The sequence below is a fragment of the Wyeomyia smithii genome, chromosome 3, assembly GCF_029784165.1.
Source record: "Wyeomyia smithii strain HCP4-BCI-WySm-NY-G18 chromosome 3, ASM2978416v1, whole genome shotgun sequence".
Classification (NCBI taxonomy): domain Eukaryota; kingdom Metazoa; phylum Arthropoda; class Insecta; order Diptera; family Culicidae; genus Wyeomyia; species Wyeomyia smithii.
In genome coordinates, this window is record NC_073696.1 from 166,330,166 (window position 1) to 166,348,603 (window position 18,438).

Below are 18,438 nucleotides of genomic sequence, written 5' to 3' on the forward strand. Positions count from 1 at the left end.
TTGACGTTATATTTGTGCTAAAGAAATATCGAAATAAAAAAATGACTCCTGATTTCAAACACTTTAGTTACGAGCAATACCGGGAACGTTAAAATAGTACAATACATTTTGATCAATCAGTTTTGTTTATTTCCATAACTTTTCATAACTTCCATAACATACAGAAAATGCTCAGTTCGTCGAACTGAGTCGAGTGATATATGCCATTCAGCCATTTCGAACACCTTTATATCTTAGGTTTTGCAAGTGATTGCTATACCTTTCTAAAAGAAAGGCAAAAATGGTAAGTCCGATATCGATGCTATCGAAGTATCGATATTCCTTCAACCGAAGCTCCAGCGCCTAGTATCGAAGTTTATTAAAGTATCGTGATACCAAAGTATCGATACTTTTGTCAGTATCGCCCATCCCTACCATGTGGTTTATGCCGGGAAAGTCAGCATCCTGTAGAGCACAAATTTCGTGCGGACATGCATGCTGTGGGATCTCAGCTGTTTACGTGAATCGTAAAAGGTCCTGTTTGCAGCTGCTTTCCGTCTCTTCACTGTGCGACTAACATCGTTGTGCCACGTCCCGAGAAAGGCAAGGTAAACGAATTCGTCGATTACTTAATAAATTTTCATTTGTTTTAGTAGCTGCATTGCGTTTTGTTGGCTCTTTACAAGCTTCCGTGTTCATGTTTATTTCATACTAGCTGACCCGGCAAACTTCGTCCCGCCTATTTTTGTGTTTAATTTAATATTCAAACATTCCATATTCATTTATTCTTGCGATTTGTTAATATCGTTTGGAATGATTGGTTTTATCGGCATGACAACATCCTCGACTTTTGGCTCTTGTACATCACCTCTATTCCGAAGATACCCATATAGGGTAGTATTCAGTTATTTTCGTTGTTTTTTAGCAACTGAAAGTGGTCATTTTCGAATTCAAAATGGTGTCCAGGGTCAATGCTTGGTTTCTATACATCATTTCGTATTTGGCCACTTTAGGATATTTTTCAGAAACTCACTTTAGGATATATTTCAGAAACCGGAAGAAGCCATCTTGGATTTTAAAATGGCATTTGGAGATAATTTCTGGCCGCTGAGCGTCATTCTGGTTTAATAAACATCCATATTGGGTGTTATTTGGTCATTTTCGGTTGTTTTTCAGAAACCGGAAGTCACTATTTTAGAATTCAGAATTGTGTCTGTGATCGATTTTAGCTTCTGTGTATCATTCTGGTTCCGAAGTTACTCATATTGGATGGAAATCGGCCGTTTTTGGCTGTTTTTCAGAAACCGTAAGTTGCCCTCTTACAATTCCTAATGGTGTCTGAGGTCAATTTTCAGCTCCTTGCATCATTCTGGTTCCGAAGGTACTAATGTTGGGTGGTATTTGGTCACTGTAGGCTGTTTTTCAGAGACAGAAAGTCGTCATCTTGGACTCCACAATGACATGTGAAAGCAATTTCTGACCTCTGGGTGTCATTCTGGCTCCGAAAACATTCATATTGAAGGGTATTTGGTCATTTTGGCTGCCAACTTTGAATTTAAAATGGTGTCTGTGATCGATTTTTAGCTTCTGTGCATCACGCTCCGGAGATACTCATATTGGATGGGAATCGGCCATTTCTGGCCGTTTTCCAGAAACCGGAAGTTGCCATCTTACAATTCAAAATTTTGTCTGAGGTCAATTTGTCGATTGTCCAGAAATACCCATATTGGGTGGTATTTGGTCATTTTTCGCTGTTCTTCAGAAACCGGAAATCGCCATCTTGGTTTCAAAATGGCATTTGGAGAAAATTTTTGACCTCTGAGCATCATTCTGGTTAAAGGAACACCCATTTAAGGTGGTATTTGGTCATTTTCTGATGTTTTCCAGAAGCCGGAAGTCACCATCTTGGGGTTCAAAATGGCATTTGGAGACAATTTCTGGCCTCTGAGCAGAATGACTTTAAGCGGAATGGTGAAAGAAACACTCATATTGGGTGGTATTTGGTCATTTTTGGCTATTTTCCAGAAACCGGCAGTCGCCATCATGGATTTAAAAATGGCATTTGGAGACAATTCCTGGTTTCTGAGCATCATTCTGGTTAAAAAAACACCCATATTGGGTGGTATTTGGTCATTTTCAGCTGTTTTCTAGACACCGGAAAACGCCATCTTACAATTCGAAATGTTGTTCGAGGTCGATTTGTGGCTTCAGTGCATCATAACAATTTCGGAAATACCCATATTGGGTAGTATTTGGTCATTTACCGCTGTTTTTCAAAAACTGAAATTCGCCATCTTGTAAAATGACATTTGGAGACAATTTATGACCGCTATGCGTCATTCTGGTTAAAGAAACACCCATATTGGGTGGTATTTGGTTATTTTCGGCTTTTTTCCAGACACCGGATGTTGCCATCTTGGATTTCAAAATTTCCATCCTAAATATAACAATGGCGTCTGGAGTCGAATTTTGGCTCCTGTGCATCGACCCGATCGTTTTAAACTGTTTATCGGAAAACCTGAATGAAATATCTGGTTAGTTTGTATGGGTAACCTATTATGTCACAAAATATCAAAAAATTGGTCGCAGTGACGAAAATACCCAACACGGAAAAAATGGGTAACCTACCTCCCCTTCCGGGGGAGTGACATACCACCATAGAAATTTGGGATTTGTATATATATTAAGGGGGGATTTGTTAGTAGCTTAAGTATTTATGATAAATATTAGTAAATAATGAGTATGTGTGTCCAATCACAAATGGTGACTTCTCAACACTGTTAGAAATTTGAAATTTTAATTGTTAGGATTTGTTTGCTTTCGCAATAAGGACTTATCATTCGTAGGGATTTAAACCTACTTGTCAGAAAAGGGGAAGTAAACTTACAACTAACTTAATTGCTAACTTATTGGCTATAAAGAGAGCTTATCGTAGCAATTGAGGATTGCAACGATTTTTGTCGAAAATTGTTAATAATTTTATTTGACATAGCTTCTAATGGTTCAACACCAGTAAGTCTATGTAATTCGAGTGTACCAAACCAAGGAGGACGCTTCAAAATCATTTTCAGAATTTTATTCTGAATCCTTTGGAGCGTTTTCTTCCTTGTTGAACAGCAACTTGACCAGATCGGTACAGCATAAAGCATTGCTGGTCTAAAAATTTGTTTGTAAATCAAAAGTTTGTTCTTTAAACAAAGTTTAGAATTCCTGTTAATGAGAGGATATAAACATCTCGTATATTTGATGCACTTGGCTTGTATACTCTCAATGTGCTCTTTGAAAATAAGTTTTTTATCATAAATTAGTCCCAAGTACTTAACCTTGTCGGACCAACTTAAAATAACCCCATTCATCTTGACAACGTGATTATTGTTTGGCTTGAGGAAAGACGCCCTAGGCTTATGCGGAAAAATTATCATTTGAGTTTTAGAAGCATTGGGAGAGATTTTCCACTTTTGCAAGTAGGAAGAAAAAATATCTAAACTTTTCTGCAATCGACTGCATATGACACGAAGGCTTTTTCCTTTTACGGAAATGCTTGTGTCATCGCAGAACAATGACTTTGTGCATCCTGGAGGCAAATCAGGAAGATCTGAAGTGAATATGTTGTACAGGACTGGCCCCATGAATGAACCTTGAGGTACACCTGCTCTGACAGGAAATCTATCAGATTTTGAATTCTGATAGACAACCTGCAGAGTTCGATCAGTAAGATAATTTTTTAAAATTTTGATAAGGAAAATCGGAAAATTAAAAGTTTGCAATTTCGCAATCAAACCTTTATGCCAAACACTGTCGAATGCTTTTTCTATGTCTAAAAGAGCAGCTCCAGTGGAATAACCTTCAGATTTGTTAGCTCGTATCATATTGGTAACTCTGAGCAATTGATGAGTAGTGGAATGCCCATGGCGAAATCCAAACTGTTCATTTGCAAAAATTGAATTTTCGTTGATGTGTGACATCATTCTGTTAAGAATAATTCTCTCAAACAGTTTACTTATTGAAGAAAGCAAACTGATTGGTCGGTAACTTGAAACTTCAGCTGGATTCTTATCCGGCTTTAAAATTGGAGTAATTTTTGCATTTTTCCATAATTTGGGAAAATATGCAATTTTGAAGCAGCAATTGAAAATTTTCACTAAAAATTCCATTGTGCTCTCAGGGAGATGTTTGATTAGTATATTAAAGATTCCATCGTCACCAGGTGCTTTCATATTTTTGAAATTTTTAATAATTGATTTAATCTCATTCAAGTTAGTTTCAATTATTTCTGCAGGTAAAAAATTCTGGGAAGAAATTAAATCAAATTGACGTGTGACTTCATTTTCAATTGGACTCACAAAATTCAAATTTGAGTTATGAACACTCTCAAACTGCTGAGCAAGTCTTTGAGCCTTTTGTTCATTGGATACAAGAAAACGTTCACCATCTTTTAAAACTGGAATAGGCTTTGAAGGTTTCTTAAGAATCTTCGACAGCTTCCAAAATAGTTTTGAATATGGTTTCAATTTTTCAACTTTAGTCTCAAAATTTTGATTTCTCAGAAGAGTAAATCTATGTTTAATCTCTTTCTGTAAATCTTTATAAATAGTTTTGAAAACAGGGTCACGAGAACGTTGATATTGACGTCTGCGGACATTTTTCAAACGAATTAGAAGTTGAAGATTTTCGTCAATTATTGATGAATCAAATTTCACTTGAGCCTTTGGAACAGAATAATTCCTGGCATCAACAATTGCACATTTTAATGCTTCCAAAGCGGAATCAATATTCACTTCGTTTTGCAAATCAAGCTCATTATTGAAATTTCTCTCAATATGAGTTTTGTATCTTTCCCAATTAGCCTTGTTATAATTAAAAACAGAGCTCATAGGGTTTAAAACTGATTCATGTGATAAAGAAAAAGTTATTGGAAGATGGTCAGAATCAAAGTCAGCATGTGTGATCAAATCACTACACACATGACTTTGATCTGTTAGCACCAAATCAATTGTTGAAGGGTTTCTTACAGAAGAAAAGCATGTAGGACTATTCGGAGACAAAATAGAATAGTATCCTGAAGAACAATCATTGAATAAAATTTTTCCATTGGAATTACTTTGAGAATTATTCCATGAACGATGTTTAGCGTTAAAATCGCCGATTATGAAAAATTTCGAACGATTTCTGGTGAGTTTTTGTAAATCACCTTTAAAATAATTTTTGAGCTCGCGTGTGCATTGAAATGGTAAATATGCTGCGGCAATGAATAAAATACCAAGTTCAGTTTGAACTTCAATTCCCAAAGTTTCAATAACTTTCGTCTCAAGATGGGGAAGAGCACGATGTTTGATTCGGCGATGAATAACAATTGCGACTCCACCGCCGGAACCCTGAATCCTATCATATCTATGAACCACGTAATTGGGATCATATTTTAATTTTATGTTAGGTTTCAAAAATGTTTCAGTAATAATTGCAATATGCACATTATTTACTGTTAAAAAATTAAAAAGCTCATTCTCATTGGCCTTCAATGAGCGAGCATTCCAATTTAATATTTTAATTGTTTTATTTAAAATCATTGCTAAATTTTAAATTAGAAACAATTTTAATAGTAAAATTTGTGCCTATTTGAATGGCTTCAAACATTGATTTTGCCTGCAACATGGCGTTCATAAGATCGAACATTGCCTGTTGCAAAAAAGAAAGCTTACCTGCCGTAATAGGCCCCAGGCAGTTGACATTAGAAAAAATATTTTCGGTAGCAATATTAGCTGGAGTGATAGGTGTACAATTATTTTCTAGCGTGTTTTGCTTACCCATATTAACGGTCATTTTCGAACTACCAACACTAGGCGGTATAATGTTCGAACTACCTGTAACCTGTGCATAAGTTAAACGGGTATGCAAAGGAGTAGGTAAACTATGCGTCACTGGTACGCTTGGAGAATTTTGTTTTGAAGTTGGTTTTAATTGAGAAATTGAATTTTGTTTACCTTGCCTTGCCTTAACAATTGCTAACCGGACTGGGCATTGATAAAAATTTGACATATGGTTGCCGTTACAATTCGCACAGCGAAAATTTTTACTCTCTTTTACAGGACATGTGTCCTTTTTGTGAGAAGAGTCTCCACAATTAAGACATTTTTGGTCCATGTTACAGAATTTGGAACCATGGCCATAACGTTGGCATTGGGTGATATGCTTTTCACCTCCGCCATACTTCCTATAAATTTCCCACTTTACACGCACATTATACAAAGCATGTGCTTTTTCAAAAAATTTTAAGTTGTTAACCTCATTGCGGTTAAAATGAATTAAATAATTAACAAAGGAAATTCCAGTTCTCTGACTGTTTTCGCCTCGTGATTTTTGTTTCATTAGAATTACTTGGGTAGGGGCTATGCCAAGTAATTCTGTTAAAGTAAGTTTGATCTCATCAACGGTTTGATCGTTGGTGAGACCTTTCAAGACAACCTTGAACGGCTTGGCGTTCTTGGTGTCATATGTAAAAAATTTGTACATCTTGTCAGTTAAATACTGGACAAGACGATCACGACCCTTTACTGAGTCGGCTATTAAGCGGCATTCACCTCTACGGCCAATTTGATAGGTAACTTGAACGTCAGAAACAAACGTTGAAAGTTCCTTTTTGAATATATTAAATTCAGAAGAAATAGTTACCACAATAGGTGGAACTTTCTCCTTTTTTAAAGATTTTATATTTTGTATAGTTTCATTATTAACAACTTCCATTTCACCAGCTTCTTGCTCAGGCAAAATATCAAAAGGATTGTCACTACAGACACTCGAAGTGTCAGAAAGAGATGCCTCTCTTTTCCTCCCCGCAGCGATGCGAGGTTTCTTTTTCCGTCCAGCCATTTCAGGTGATACGAAAAAAGTTAAAACAAATGTTAAATTCAAAAGTAGGAAGTCTTGAGAAAGACTGATGGGAAATAACTTTCAGGTAGTCTTTAAAAGACACACTGACAAAACACAAACTTTGAAGCTATAGGCAGTCAAAGACCAGTCCACAAGCAACCGAAAAACGTCTGACCTGTAGGACAGTTCAAGACGCACTCAATTTGGGATTTGTGATTTGATTTATATAAGAGCCATCCCATCAAGAAGTGTAAGGGATGTCGAACCACCATGAAAATATTTTTTCCTCCCAAGAACCTCCACATGCCAAATTTGGTTCAATTCATTTGATTATTTCTCGAGATGTGCAGAAATTTGTGTTTCATTTGTGTGTAACCCCTCACGCCGATCGGTTCTGTACTTTCCAAGCCTATATGGATCAGACAGACAGACAGAGCTGCATTTTTATATGTTTAGATAGATGTTTCACCGCTTATTTAGCCATCTTCGATTTCAATATAACGTATGAGGTCCATTTTCGGCCTCTGGGTATATTGCCGGTTTCGGAAATATTCGTATTGGATAGTAATTGGCGATTTTATGCTGTTTTGAAAACAACACATGTTGCGCTTCTTATATTGCTTGCTATTTTATGTAAAAATAGCTCTGTTTGACCAAAAGTGAATGAGCTCTGCTATGCAGTAATAGGTTGTAAATTATATTCCAACATGTTTTGTATGTTACTTGAGAACTGCTACTTCTGATTTAATTTTATTAGTTACTATTTGAACGTTCTCAGCATTGCCCGGTTAAAGGGTTCAAAATTAGAGTTAATTTCTGTCTTGTTGGAACAATTCACTTCGCAAAGTGTATTGTATTTGGCCATTTTGGGCTTATTCGAGAAACCATTCATTATCTCAAAATGTGTTTTAGGGGACGGATTCTGATCTTCTAGTTCTGAAAATACCCATATTGAATGGTGTTTGGCCGTCCTACAGTCGAATACAAGGGGAGCCTGAGATCACTACTTACTAGAGTCCTTTGAATGTCATAAGTCATCCTGGACTTTTTTTTTAAAGTTGCGTTTTGACGTCAAGTTTATTTAAAAAAAAAAATAAAAAAAAATTCAACTCTTTTTTTAAATTGAAATTTAATGTTTATTTTTAATTTTGTTTGGTCAAAAAAATTTTTTTTGTACAGTGTATAATTTTTTGATGATGCATTTTCAATTCCCTACAACTCATTCTCAGACAGTTTTTCTGGACTACAATGCTTCGAATAAAACCTATGCCAGAAGACATACGCCCTTTTAGAATGTAACTCATGGGTGTAAAAAATCTCTCCATCTGTGAAAAATGCTCAGTTTTCTAAGCCAAATACGTGTGCAAAGTTTCATTCAAATCAAAAATGGTCGATTAAATTTTCGCGTTTTTCCAGGTCATTTAAAATGATTTTGTTCTACCAAAAATCATGCTAAAGTCCTTTGCATGTCTGCCGGGGTGGGATTAAGCCACGGGGGTGAGATTGAGCCAAAACGGCAAATGTTTGTATGTTAAATTACTTGCGATTTCTAAAACCTAATACCTCAAATTCAATACTTTATGAAACGTGCCATAATTATTCACAAATTTAAGTGGAATATAGATAATATCAGTGAACTGTTCCACTTGAATTATATTTTAAAGTACAGGGTGAAAAACGTGCGCAAATAACGTTAGCCAAAAATGTCCCAGGGAAACCAACCCGATCAAGAAATCACATCAACTTACTGCTCATTTGGTACGTAAGGATGTCGTCTGTCGTGAGGAAATATTATGCATTGAACCTGTGTTGGCTCAGAAAATAATGTTTTTCCAAACTGTATTTTTTCGAGCCCTTCTGGGGTGAGATTGTGCCAAGCTATAATGAACGGTACAATGTGCGGAATTCACATTCACGACAAAATTATATCAGTATACACCAAAATAACGTGTGGGGAAAAAAATCCGAACAACTTTTTAATTGGTCTACGATTTCGAAGTGCTGCACAAATCGAAAAATCCTTTTCCACAAAATGAACATCCACTTTTATATAGCTGGTAACATGACTAGTCGATTCTATCAAGTGACGCTTTGTTGAGAAAAAGGCGTGGTCGGAAGAAGATAGTCGTAAATTGATTTGCAATTTTTGTGAGCTAAATATAGAAAAATCTAAAAGTGAAATGTTCCACTATTCTAAATATCTTGGATATAAAAACCTAAATTAATCCACCTAGCGGTCAGACCAAGCCTTTCTCATTCGTACTTATTATTTGTTAAAATAAATTTACAGGAACCCTTCATTTCAGAAAAAATACCCCTCGATCATATTTGCTGGATTTATTTATCACTCTAAAATAACAAATCATTGGTAGCAGTGAAACTATACCGAACATTTAAAACATAATCTTCAAACATATATGAACATACATTAACACATGCGAATAATATGAAATAAATATGTTTGAAATATATGACGCGAAATTTTTTCTGATCGTGGTATAATCGAAACGTCACTGTACTCATATATAGGTTGGACTCGATTATATGTAGACTCGATATATCATTCGTCTATATCGAATATGACTTGCTTTTCACAACTTTTGAACCACGTGTACAATCATAATAATTCATCAGTTAACCCTTAACTAGCCCGTTCATCTGAAATCAATATTGTTCGAATCGGGTGTGTAGTTTCTTAGATAATGATGTTTCGTGATTATCACATTTTGATTCATTACAGACGGAATTAAAGTCCAATTACAGTAAAATTCAATGGGGTGTTATAAGGAAGCTAGATCTTTCATTTGACACTAATTTTGTGGAAATCGGTTCAACATTCTCTGAGAAAAGTGAGTGAGTTTGAGTAATCTTCGGAATATTTTTTTTTTATAGCTGGATTTCACATTTTTAAACACAACAGGCAAAGTAATAGTCCGATTGCAGAAAAAATCAATAGGGTATCATGGGGAAACTGGACCTTCCATATGACACTGATTTTAACGAACAAGAAGAAACATGAGTGAGATTCAATAGTCTCCGGAACACGCTTCTGTCCATAGCTTTTGAACAACAAGTCCAATCTATATAAAATTCAAAAGTTAAGGGTTTTTTAGGTAGCCCGTTTATTTAAAACCATTTTTGTTCAAATCGGTTGTGTAGTTTCTGATATAATGAAGTTTCATATTTTTTACGTTTTGATACATAACAGATAAGATTATAATAAAATTCAATAGGATCTTATGAAGTAACTAGAACTTTCATTTGCATTATTAGTTTCATGAAAATCGGTCCAGCCATCTCTGAACAAATTGATTGAGATTGGGAGAGCATTACATACATACATACACACACACATACACACACATACAGAAATTGCTCAGCTCGTCCAACTAAGTCGATTGGTATACGACATTCGACCATCTAGAACACTTTTATACCTTTGGTTTTTTGCAGTGATTGCTATACCTTTCTAGGAGAAAGGCAAAAATCAAATGAGTCTTATGGCGCAACTAGACCTTCCATATGATACTGATTTTATGAAAATTGGTTCAGCCATCTCTGAGAAATATGAGTAAGATTAAAAAGTCTCCAGAACACGTTTCTTCCCATAACTTTCAAACCACATGTCCAATTTTTATAAAATTCGAATGTTAAGGGTTTTTTTAGGTAGCCCGTTAATTAAGAACCAATTTTGTTAAAATCGGTTGTGTAGTTCCTGAGATAATGAACTTTCGTTATTTCCACATTTTGATACATAACATATAAACTAAAAATCCGATTACAATATAATTTACTATGGGGAAACTAAACCCTTCATTTGAAAATAATTTTTCGAATATCGGTCCAGTCATCTCTGAGAAAATCGAGTGAGGTTGAAAATTTGAACATACACACACATACAAACACATACAGAAACCGCTAAGCTCATTGAGTGGAGTTGAGTTGGGTTATATATGCCATTCGACCGTTTGGAGCACTTTTATACCTTCGGTTTTGCCAGAGATAGTTATACCTTCCTTGGAGAAAGGCAAGAATTCGTGAATGATATAAACTCATCGGAAAACATTTAAATTTAACACTTTTGAACCACATGTTTATTCATTGTAAAAATCATCGATGGTTTCGAAGATAGCATGTTCATTTGATACTTGTTTTGTTCCAATCGGTTGTGTAGTTGCTGAGATAATGGAGATTCGTGATTTTTACATTTCGTTACATAAAAGACAACGTTACAGTCCGATTATAATAAAATTTAATAGAGTATTACGAGACAACTAGATCTTTAATTTGCAACCTATTTCGTAAAAATCGGTCCAGCCATCTTTGAAAAAAGTGGGTGAGTTCAAGCAGTCTCAGGATAAATGTTTCTTTTCATAGCCTGATTTCACATTATTATACATAACGAACAAAGTTAAAGTCCAATTACAATAAACTTCAATAGGGTCTTATGGGGCAACAAGACCTTCCATATGACACTAATTTTGTGAAAATCGGTCCAGCCATCTCTGAGAAAAGTGAGTGAGATTAAACAGTTTTCGAAACACGTTTCTTTGCATAACTTTTGAACTACATGTCCAAACACTGAAACGTTAATTTACAAATGGTTCAAAAAGCAAGCCCGTTCTTTTGATACCAATTTTGTTCAAATCGGTTGTGTAGTTACTGAGATATTGAAGTTTTGTGATTTTCACATTTTGATACATAAACCCGAAACTAAAAATCCGATTACGATAAATATAGGGTCCTGTGGAGCAACTGGACCTTTCGTTTACAATTAATTTCATGAAAATCGGTCCAGCCATCTCTGAGAAAATCGAGTGAGATTGGGAGACCGTTACATACATACACACACACACACACACACATACAGAAAATGCTCAGCTCGTCGAACTATGTCGATTGATATACGAGATTCGACCCTCTGGAGCGCTTTTATACCTTTGGTTTTTCCAGTGATTGCTATACCTTTCTAGGAGAAAGGCAAAAACATTTGTATACATTATTGACAAACTCTTCGAGAACGGAAATACCTTCAAAAGAAAATCTGGTTCCGGACGAAAATGCACTTTGCAAGAGAGAAAAGTTCGAGCGAAATTGAGGGCGGAAACGCCTGGTCGGTTTGCGAAATCATATCGTGAGCTGGGCAACAAATATCAGATTGATCCAAAAACGGTGAAAAAGTATTTGCATGAAATGGGTTTAAAACTTAGAATATAAGTAAAGTACCATAAAAATGATGAAGTTGTGTTTTGGCCAAATCTTGCATTGTCACACTATGCTAATCCAACTTTAGCGAATTTGCGGCAAGGCAATATCGGGTTTATTCCGAAAGGATACAATCCTCAAAATGTGTCACAGCTGCAGTCTATTGAAACTTTCTGAGCAAATTTGTAGCGAAGGGTCTACCATAAAGGTTACAGAGCAAAATACGTCGATTTTTTGATAGAAAAATCAAGAAGGAGCTCAAAACAATTGTAACATTCGGAATTCAGGAAGCTATAAAGCAAGTACCCCAGAAGATCAGGAAATCAGCGCGATGTAAAGCTGAGTTTTTCCTATGAGGTTTGTAAATGAGTTACATTACTTGAATAAACAAAAAATTATAGAAAAATAAGTTGCGCCAGATTTTAATTTGGAATTGAAAGTTTGTTCGGATTTTTTTCCTCATACGTTACTTGCATCGTTTACATAAAGTATGTTGTCTAGCTATAGTATTATTTGAAATAATGACTTAAAGCTTGAGAACAGTAAGTTAACAACTGTTAGGTGGAAATTTACAATGACTGATATTGCTTATGGAATGTAACAAAATTTTGTACACCTATTCTATACAAACTGTCGACTTTTAAAACGAGGAAGGAGGGTTGTGGGTACGTTTCCAGCGGTTTTAAGATTTCCAATGAAATATACAGTGGTCAATGACACAGAATAATTGAAACGAAAAGTCTTCTCACTCTTTATGTTCTAACGTTTTCCCTTTCTAAGCTACCTGGAGACGCTACTATGTGTATAGAGACTGTCTATAAGCCACGTTCTCATAACTGGTTGCTCCAGATATCGATTTGATCCAGTCAATCCAGTCCATACTAATTTCTATAATTCATATGAAACGTAGTTTCTGGTCAACCCCCTACAGCCTCTTAATAGTTCACGTTGTTTATGATCGTCCCTATGCTTACTGTTTTATCATGTTATTCATGTGAATTATTCGTAGATACACTACTGTTCATTTAACAGATAATTGATTCAACTTTTTGTTTTTGGCACAATCTCACCCCATAGAAGGGGTGAGATAAGGCCAAAGTTCAGTTAATTTTAGCAAAATTATAGTTTATTGTAACTTAACCATTTTTGCGGCAGTCGTTAACTAAACATTCAAGTGTGCATTGACGTGATTTGGATCAAACTCATTGCCTAAATGTGTGCATTACAAGCTAAGAAACAAAAACGAATCCTTTTTTGGCACAATCTCACCCCGGCAGACGGTATTGAAAGTAACGGTGTTGTTCGAACAACTCGATTCAAACGATGGAAAAGGTCAACATAGAGAGGAGAGCAGTTCCACAAAAAATGTCCAGGTTTTTTTTTATTAAAATTGTCATTTTTGATTTAGCTGAAACTTTGTTTCTATAGGCAAAAGATGCCAATTTGGTGCAATTGGTTTAATTTTTTTGAACAAGACTCATTTTTGAGAAGTTATGGAAAAATGTTATTTTAGGAAGGTATTGATGATTACAAATATTTTTAGGGCCAAAACGGTTTGTTTGATCGCTGTGACGTCTTCAATAAAGTTGTAGATGATTGTTTTGTCTTTCCGAAAAAAACATACATTTTTTTTATAAAAGGTAAAAGAAAAATTAAAAATTAAATATCTAAAAAGCTAATTTTTTTAAAATCAATTTTTTTTAAACAACAAAAGATTACCCAAATAATGCAAATAATGCATGGATCATGGAGAAATCAAGAAAATAAAAGTTATGATTTAAAAAAAAATGGTTGAAAAAAGTTTCAGCCAAATCAAAAATGGTGATTGTCCGTTTTTTGTGGAATTGCTCAGGAGTAAGAGTGGTCCTCGTGGTTCTGTGGTTAGCGATGTCGGCTAGCTAGCTCTCCCACACGGTTGTGATGTCGGGTTCGACTCCCGAAAGGAGTGCGAAGGAGTAGTGCGATGTAGTGGTGGCCAAAGAAACCGCGGCCGCGAGCAAGGTGCTTGAGAAGATTATCTTCAACAGACTGGTGAAGTACTGAAGATGTGAACGGTCTGATTAGCGTTCAGTTCATCTTCCGGAAGAATAGGTCCAGGGTGTAGCAAGCCTTGATGCGACATTCCGTAATCGAAACTTGACCTTCTGTTTATTATGCACAGCCTTTGCGGTCAACTGTTAGTGTACGAGACAATTTTCGGCCTAGCGCTACGATCCAACTGGACGACTAGTTTGTTAAAACAGTTTGTTAGAACGCAGACTGCGAAGCTGACGAACTGCTGCCATGAACCGACTAGAATGGAGACAACTCCTAAGCACAGGCCATATCACGGCTTGAGATTGACGGGCCGTCTGTAACAACCCTGGAAATGGCATATCGAAAACAACTGGGCTGCGCAGTAACACCGTTCTCTTAAACTAATCCAACAGAAGTTTTTTTTTCTATAATAAGGACCATTCTTTTACATCCCCTCTGAACAATAGTTTAGAAAAAATTCTTCATCAATTTTACATAGGATGTCGTAAAAACAGAAAACAAAAAACAATATCAGAATTTTCAATTTACCGACAGTTGTGAGTGCATATATATGCATGGATGTATCAGAATAATTTTTTTGACTTACCTACAAATTGAACATTTCATCATATTGACTCGGAATGGAACAGAACTTTGTTTGTACGGAATATGACATACCATGCAGTTATTATTCGATTTGAAATCTGATAATTCTTTAAGTGTTTTGTTTTCATTAATTGGATTTGAAAAAGTAAAATCCAGATCATGAATTTTTTGGTGTTCGGAGTCTAAACATTTCATCGATAAGCTTGCATTGGCCGTATTGTTAAAATCTTTTGCAAAATCTTGGTCATCCAATGACGATGTCATAGTCTCCTTATTTCCGATGATACATTGTGCTTTAGTTGGAATATTCGAATCAATATTCACGTCTCCACATTGTAAATTAATGATCGCGGCTGTTCCGACTGCCGATAATACACATACATCTTCCCTTTAATTATATAAACTTTTAGCTACAAATCTCGGTATCTACAAAAATAACCTAAACCTACGAAATGGTCGTTGATTCCATGTACCCTAATACCATATTACAACCAATAGCACGAGCATGCGACCGAATTTCCATGCGAAGTTCATTCCACCACATATCTCTAGTTTCTGGATCATCAAGATTGGGAACCCGAGCTAACAATTTCACGGATCTTGCTGACACTGTGGCACCTGTAAAATTATTATATCTAAGGTTGCTAAGCGACATTTTCCATGAGCAGTTCAAATTAAAATTACCTATATGAAGAACAAATCCAGGTGGAACTTTTGTTATTGTGAGAAACGGGTATTCCAATAGATCTATGGCATCGTGGTTGAGTGATTTTATTAGAATACTTGTAGGTTGACCTCTTGAAGAAACGGCAAAATAGCGATCATTTGAGGTTAGAGAAGTTCCTAGAGTAGAAAATTTGATTTATAAGAGGTAGAACTATATATAAAATATTCAGTGTGTACCGTGTATTTTTCACACACTTAATCACATTTTCATTGGTCGGTATTTTTTTTTTATTACTAACTTTCAGTATATTTTTTATGATTTATTGAACATGGCTAACAAAACTGCCGATACTTCCGTAAACAAATCACGTTTCCGTACGGAGTCAAAAATCGGTAAAAATAAGCAACGAGTTTTCAGTAGTCGTCGCAGCTGATGTGTATTAGGAATTTAACTGCAACTGGTGAAATTTTTTATGCAGTCTGGATTGAAACATTTTGTTGCTATTTTTATGAATAAAACTCTCAAAGTAACCTAAACATTCAGTACTGTACTGCAAGCCCAGATCGCTGAAGTCGCCTTCTTGATAGCATAATCTAGTTGAGCAGTCCAGTTTAGCTTTTCATCCAGAATGTTTCCAATGCATTTGGTTCCACTGCTGAAGCTCAATCTTACCATGAGCTTGTTAAAAAAAAACGTCTACTAGAGAGAAAGCTCTAGAGAGCTCCTTCATGAGAACACCCTTCCACCCCTACTGTGACTATTTTCTAATGCAGCTATGATTCTTATGCTTGAAAGCATGGCGTGGATCTGGCTCATTGTAGTATTGTCGTCTTCTATGTGTTTGTAGACGTGTGAATAGATGCAAAGGACGTGCTATCCAAAGCTCCCTCAGTATCAGTAAAAATACAGACCTTTATTTTTATGTTTTAGAGATTTCTCGACCATTACTTTATGAAATAAATCCGACAGTTGTCCGAGGTCCTATAAAATAAATCGGAGTGAAATATCGAAAAAAAATTATGACCAGTTTTAGAAAGGCATGAAACGTCGAGATCTGGTGTTATCCCGGAAAAAAATGTTTCGAAAATAAAACGACTTCCCGGGACATACAATTTCTCGAGCTGGGGCCAATGGAACACGCAATGAGAAATTGACGAGATGACTATTTTAACTACATAAACTGCCAAAAAATTTATTTTGTACGCCCTTTTTTCATTCTCGCTTATTCTCCGTCGGTCTAGTTCCGCCACTGTTTGTTGTGCCAATCACCGATGCTGGATGAGGCGACTCCACCCAGGACCCTAACTCACGACTCGTTGATTAACGGACCGGCGCCAACGGCTTTACTTCCTCAGCGATGGCAGGCAGAGATTTTTCGCCTCAAAATATCTCCCGGTGTCGGCTAGAATTGAATCTAGACCAGTTGGGTTGGTTGTGGGTCGATCACACTACCCTACAACCATCGACACCTATGTCGGCGGTGGGATTCGAACCCGGGTCACCAGCGTGGTTAGCGGAGACGTTACCAACTACGCTAAGCCTCCGCTCTGTTTTGCACGAGCACGATCAAACACACAATCAATTTTTTTAGTTTTAAAATAGTTTATTTGACACGGCACGATACAATTTATGTTTATCTGAGCCAAGTACATTTTTTTTTAAATTCTAAATTTGCAGGGGAAAGAGGGAGGCACATTTTTCATCGAGTCTTCGTTTTAGTGTCTCCCGCATGGTGTATCATTTTCTTTCAGCTTGTGACGGGCATTGTAATCTAACAAATAGATCAAAAAAATTTAATGCCAGCATTTTTTATAAACCCGTATAGCTGTGTCATGTACTGGAGATCACCGCTTTCCAGAATGTCTCTAACGGGTACGTTCGGTTGTTTTCCTCGGGCCCGAAGGGATTCTATAAGCTCGGACCTAACACCACAGAATTCGGTACACGACCAAACAACATGCTCGATATCATGGTAGCCATCGCCACAAACGCAGTGATTACTGTCTACAAGCCCTATACGAAAGAGATGCGTGTTTAACGTGTAGTGATTGGACATAAGTCTGGACCTCACGCGAATGAAGTCCCGACCTACATCCAACCCCTTGAACCATGCTTTCGTCGATACCTTAGGAAAAATGTAATGTAGCCACCGTCCCAGTTCATCTGAGTTCCATGATAATTGCACACTGTTGAGTGTTCTCTGACGCAAAATGCTATAAAATTCATCATAAGCAATTGGTCTTACATAAATATCGCCATCAATAGCACCCACCTTAACTAAAGAGTCAGCCTTTTCATTGCCCGGAATGGAACAATGAGAAGGGACCCACGCTAAGGTAACCCGGTAATTTTTGTTGTTAAAGCACTTTAAAACCGCCGTATTTTCACAGGAAATACGGGATGTGCTTTACAGTCTTCATCGATCGCAGAGCCTCAATGGCACTGAGACTGTCTGTGAAGATGAAGTAGTGGTCTATGGGTAGGGTTTCGATGATCCCAAGGGAGTACTGAATAGCAGCTAGTTCTGCGACGCACACGGAAGCAGGAGCATCGAGTTTGTAGGAGGCGATAAAGTTTTCGTGAAAAACACCGAAGCCAGTGGACTCATCTAGATTAGATCCGTCAGTGTAAAACCTTTTATCATAACTAACATGTTTAAACTTATTGAAAAAAACCTTAGGGATCTCTTGGGGTCGCAGTTGATCTGGGATACCAGTAATGTCTTCTTTCATGGTGGTGTCAAAGAATATAGCATTATCTGAAGTATCTAAAAGTGCGATATTGAAAGGAACGTATGGAGAAGGGTTAATATCTTGAGCCAAAAATATAAAGTCATAAATCTGGATTGAGATTGAAGGTCGACCAACCTCTCGAAATTTTCAATTACTAATGGGTTCATAACTGTGCATCGAATTAGCAACCGGTAAGAGAGATTCCAAAAACGATGTTTCAACGGAAGAATACCCGCTAGCACTTCAAGACTCATCGTATGGGTCGACTGCATGCAGCCCAAGGTAATACGCAAACAACGATATTGTATTCTTTCTAGTTTTATTATGTGTGTTTTCGCTGCGGAACGGAAGCAGAAACAACCGTAT

General features: G+C 36.5%; 1 protein-coding gene across 2 annotated transcripts in view; it reads right to left on the minus strand.

Annotated features, from left to right (window-relative positions):
- LOC129727329 (C2 domain-containing protein 5) overlaps positions 1-18,438 on the minus strand; it is a 194,732-nt gene that overhangs the window by 49,543 nt on the left and 126,751 nt on the right. For both annotated transcript variants that reach the window (XM_055685069.1, XM_055685068.1), the window contains 3 exons: positions 15,358-15,516; positions 15,123-15,291; positions 14,675-15,061 (listed from right to left, as the gene is read on the minus strand). In XM_055685069.1, the coding sequence (XP_055541044.1) occupies positions 14,675-15,061; positions 15,123-15,291; positions 15,358-15,516 (715 nt within the window). The remainder of the gene's footprint in view (positions 1-14,674; positions 15,062-15,122; positions 15,292-15,357; positions 15,517-18,438) is intronic.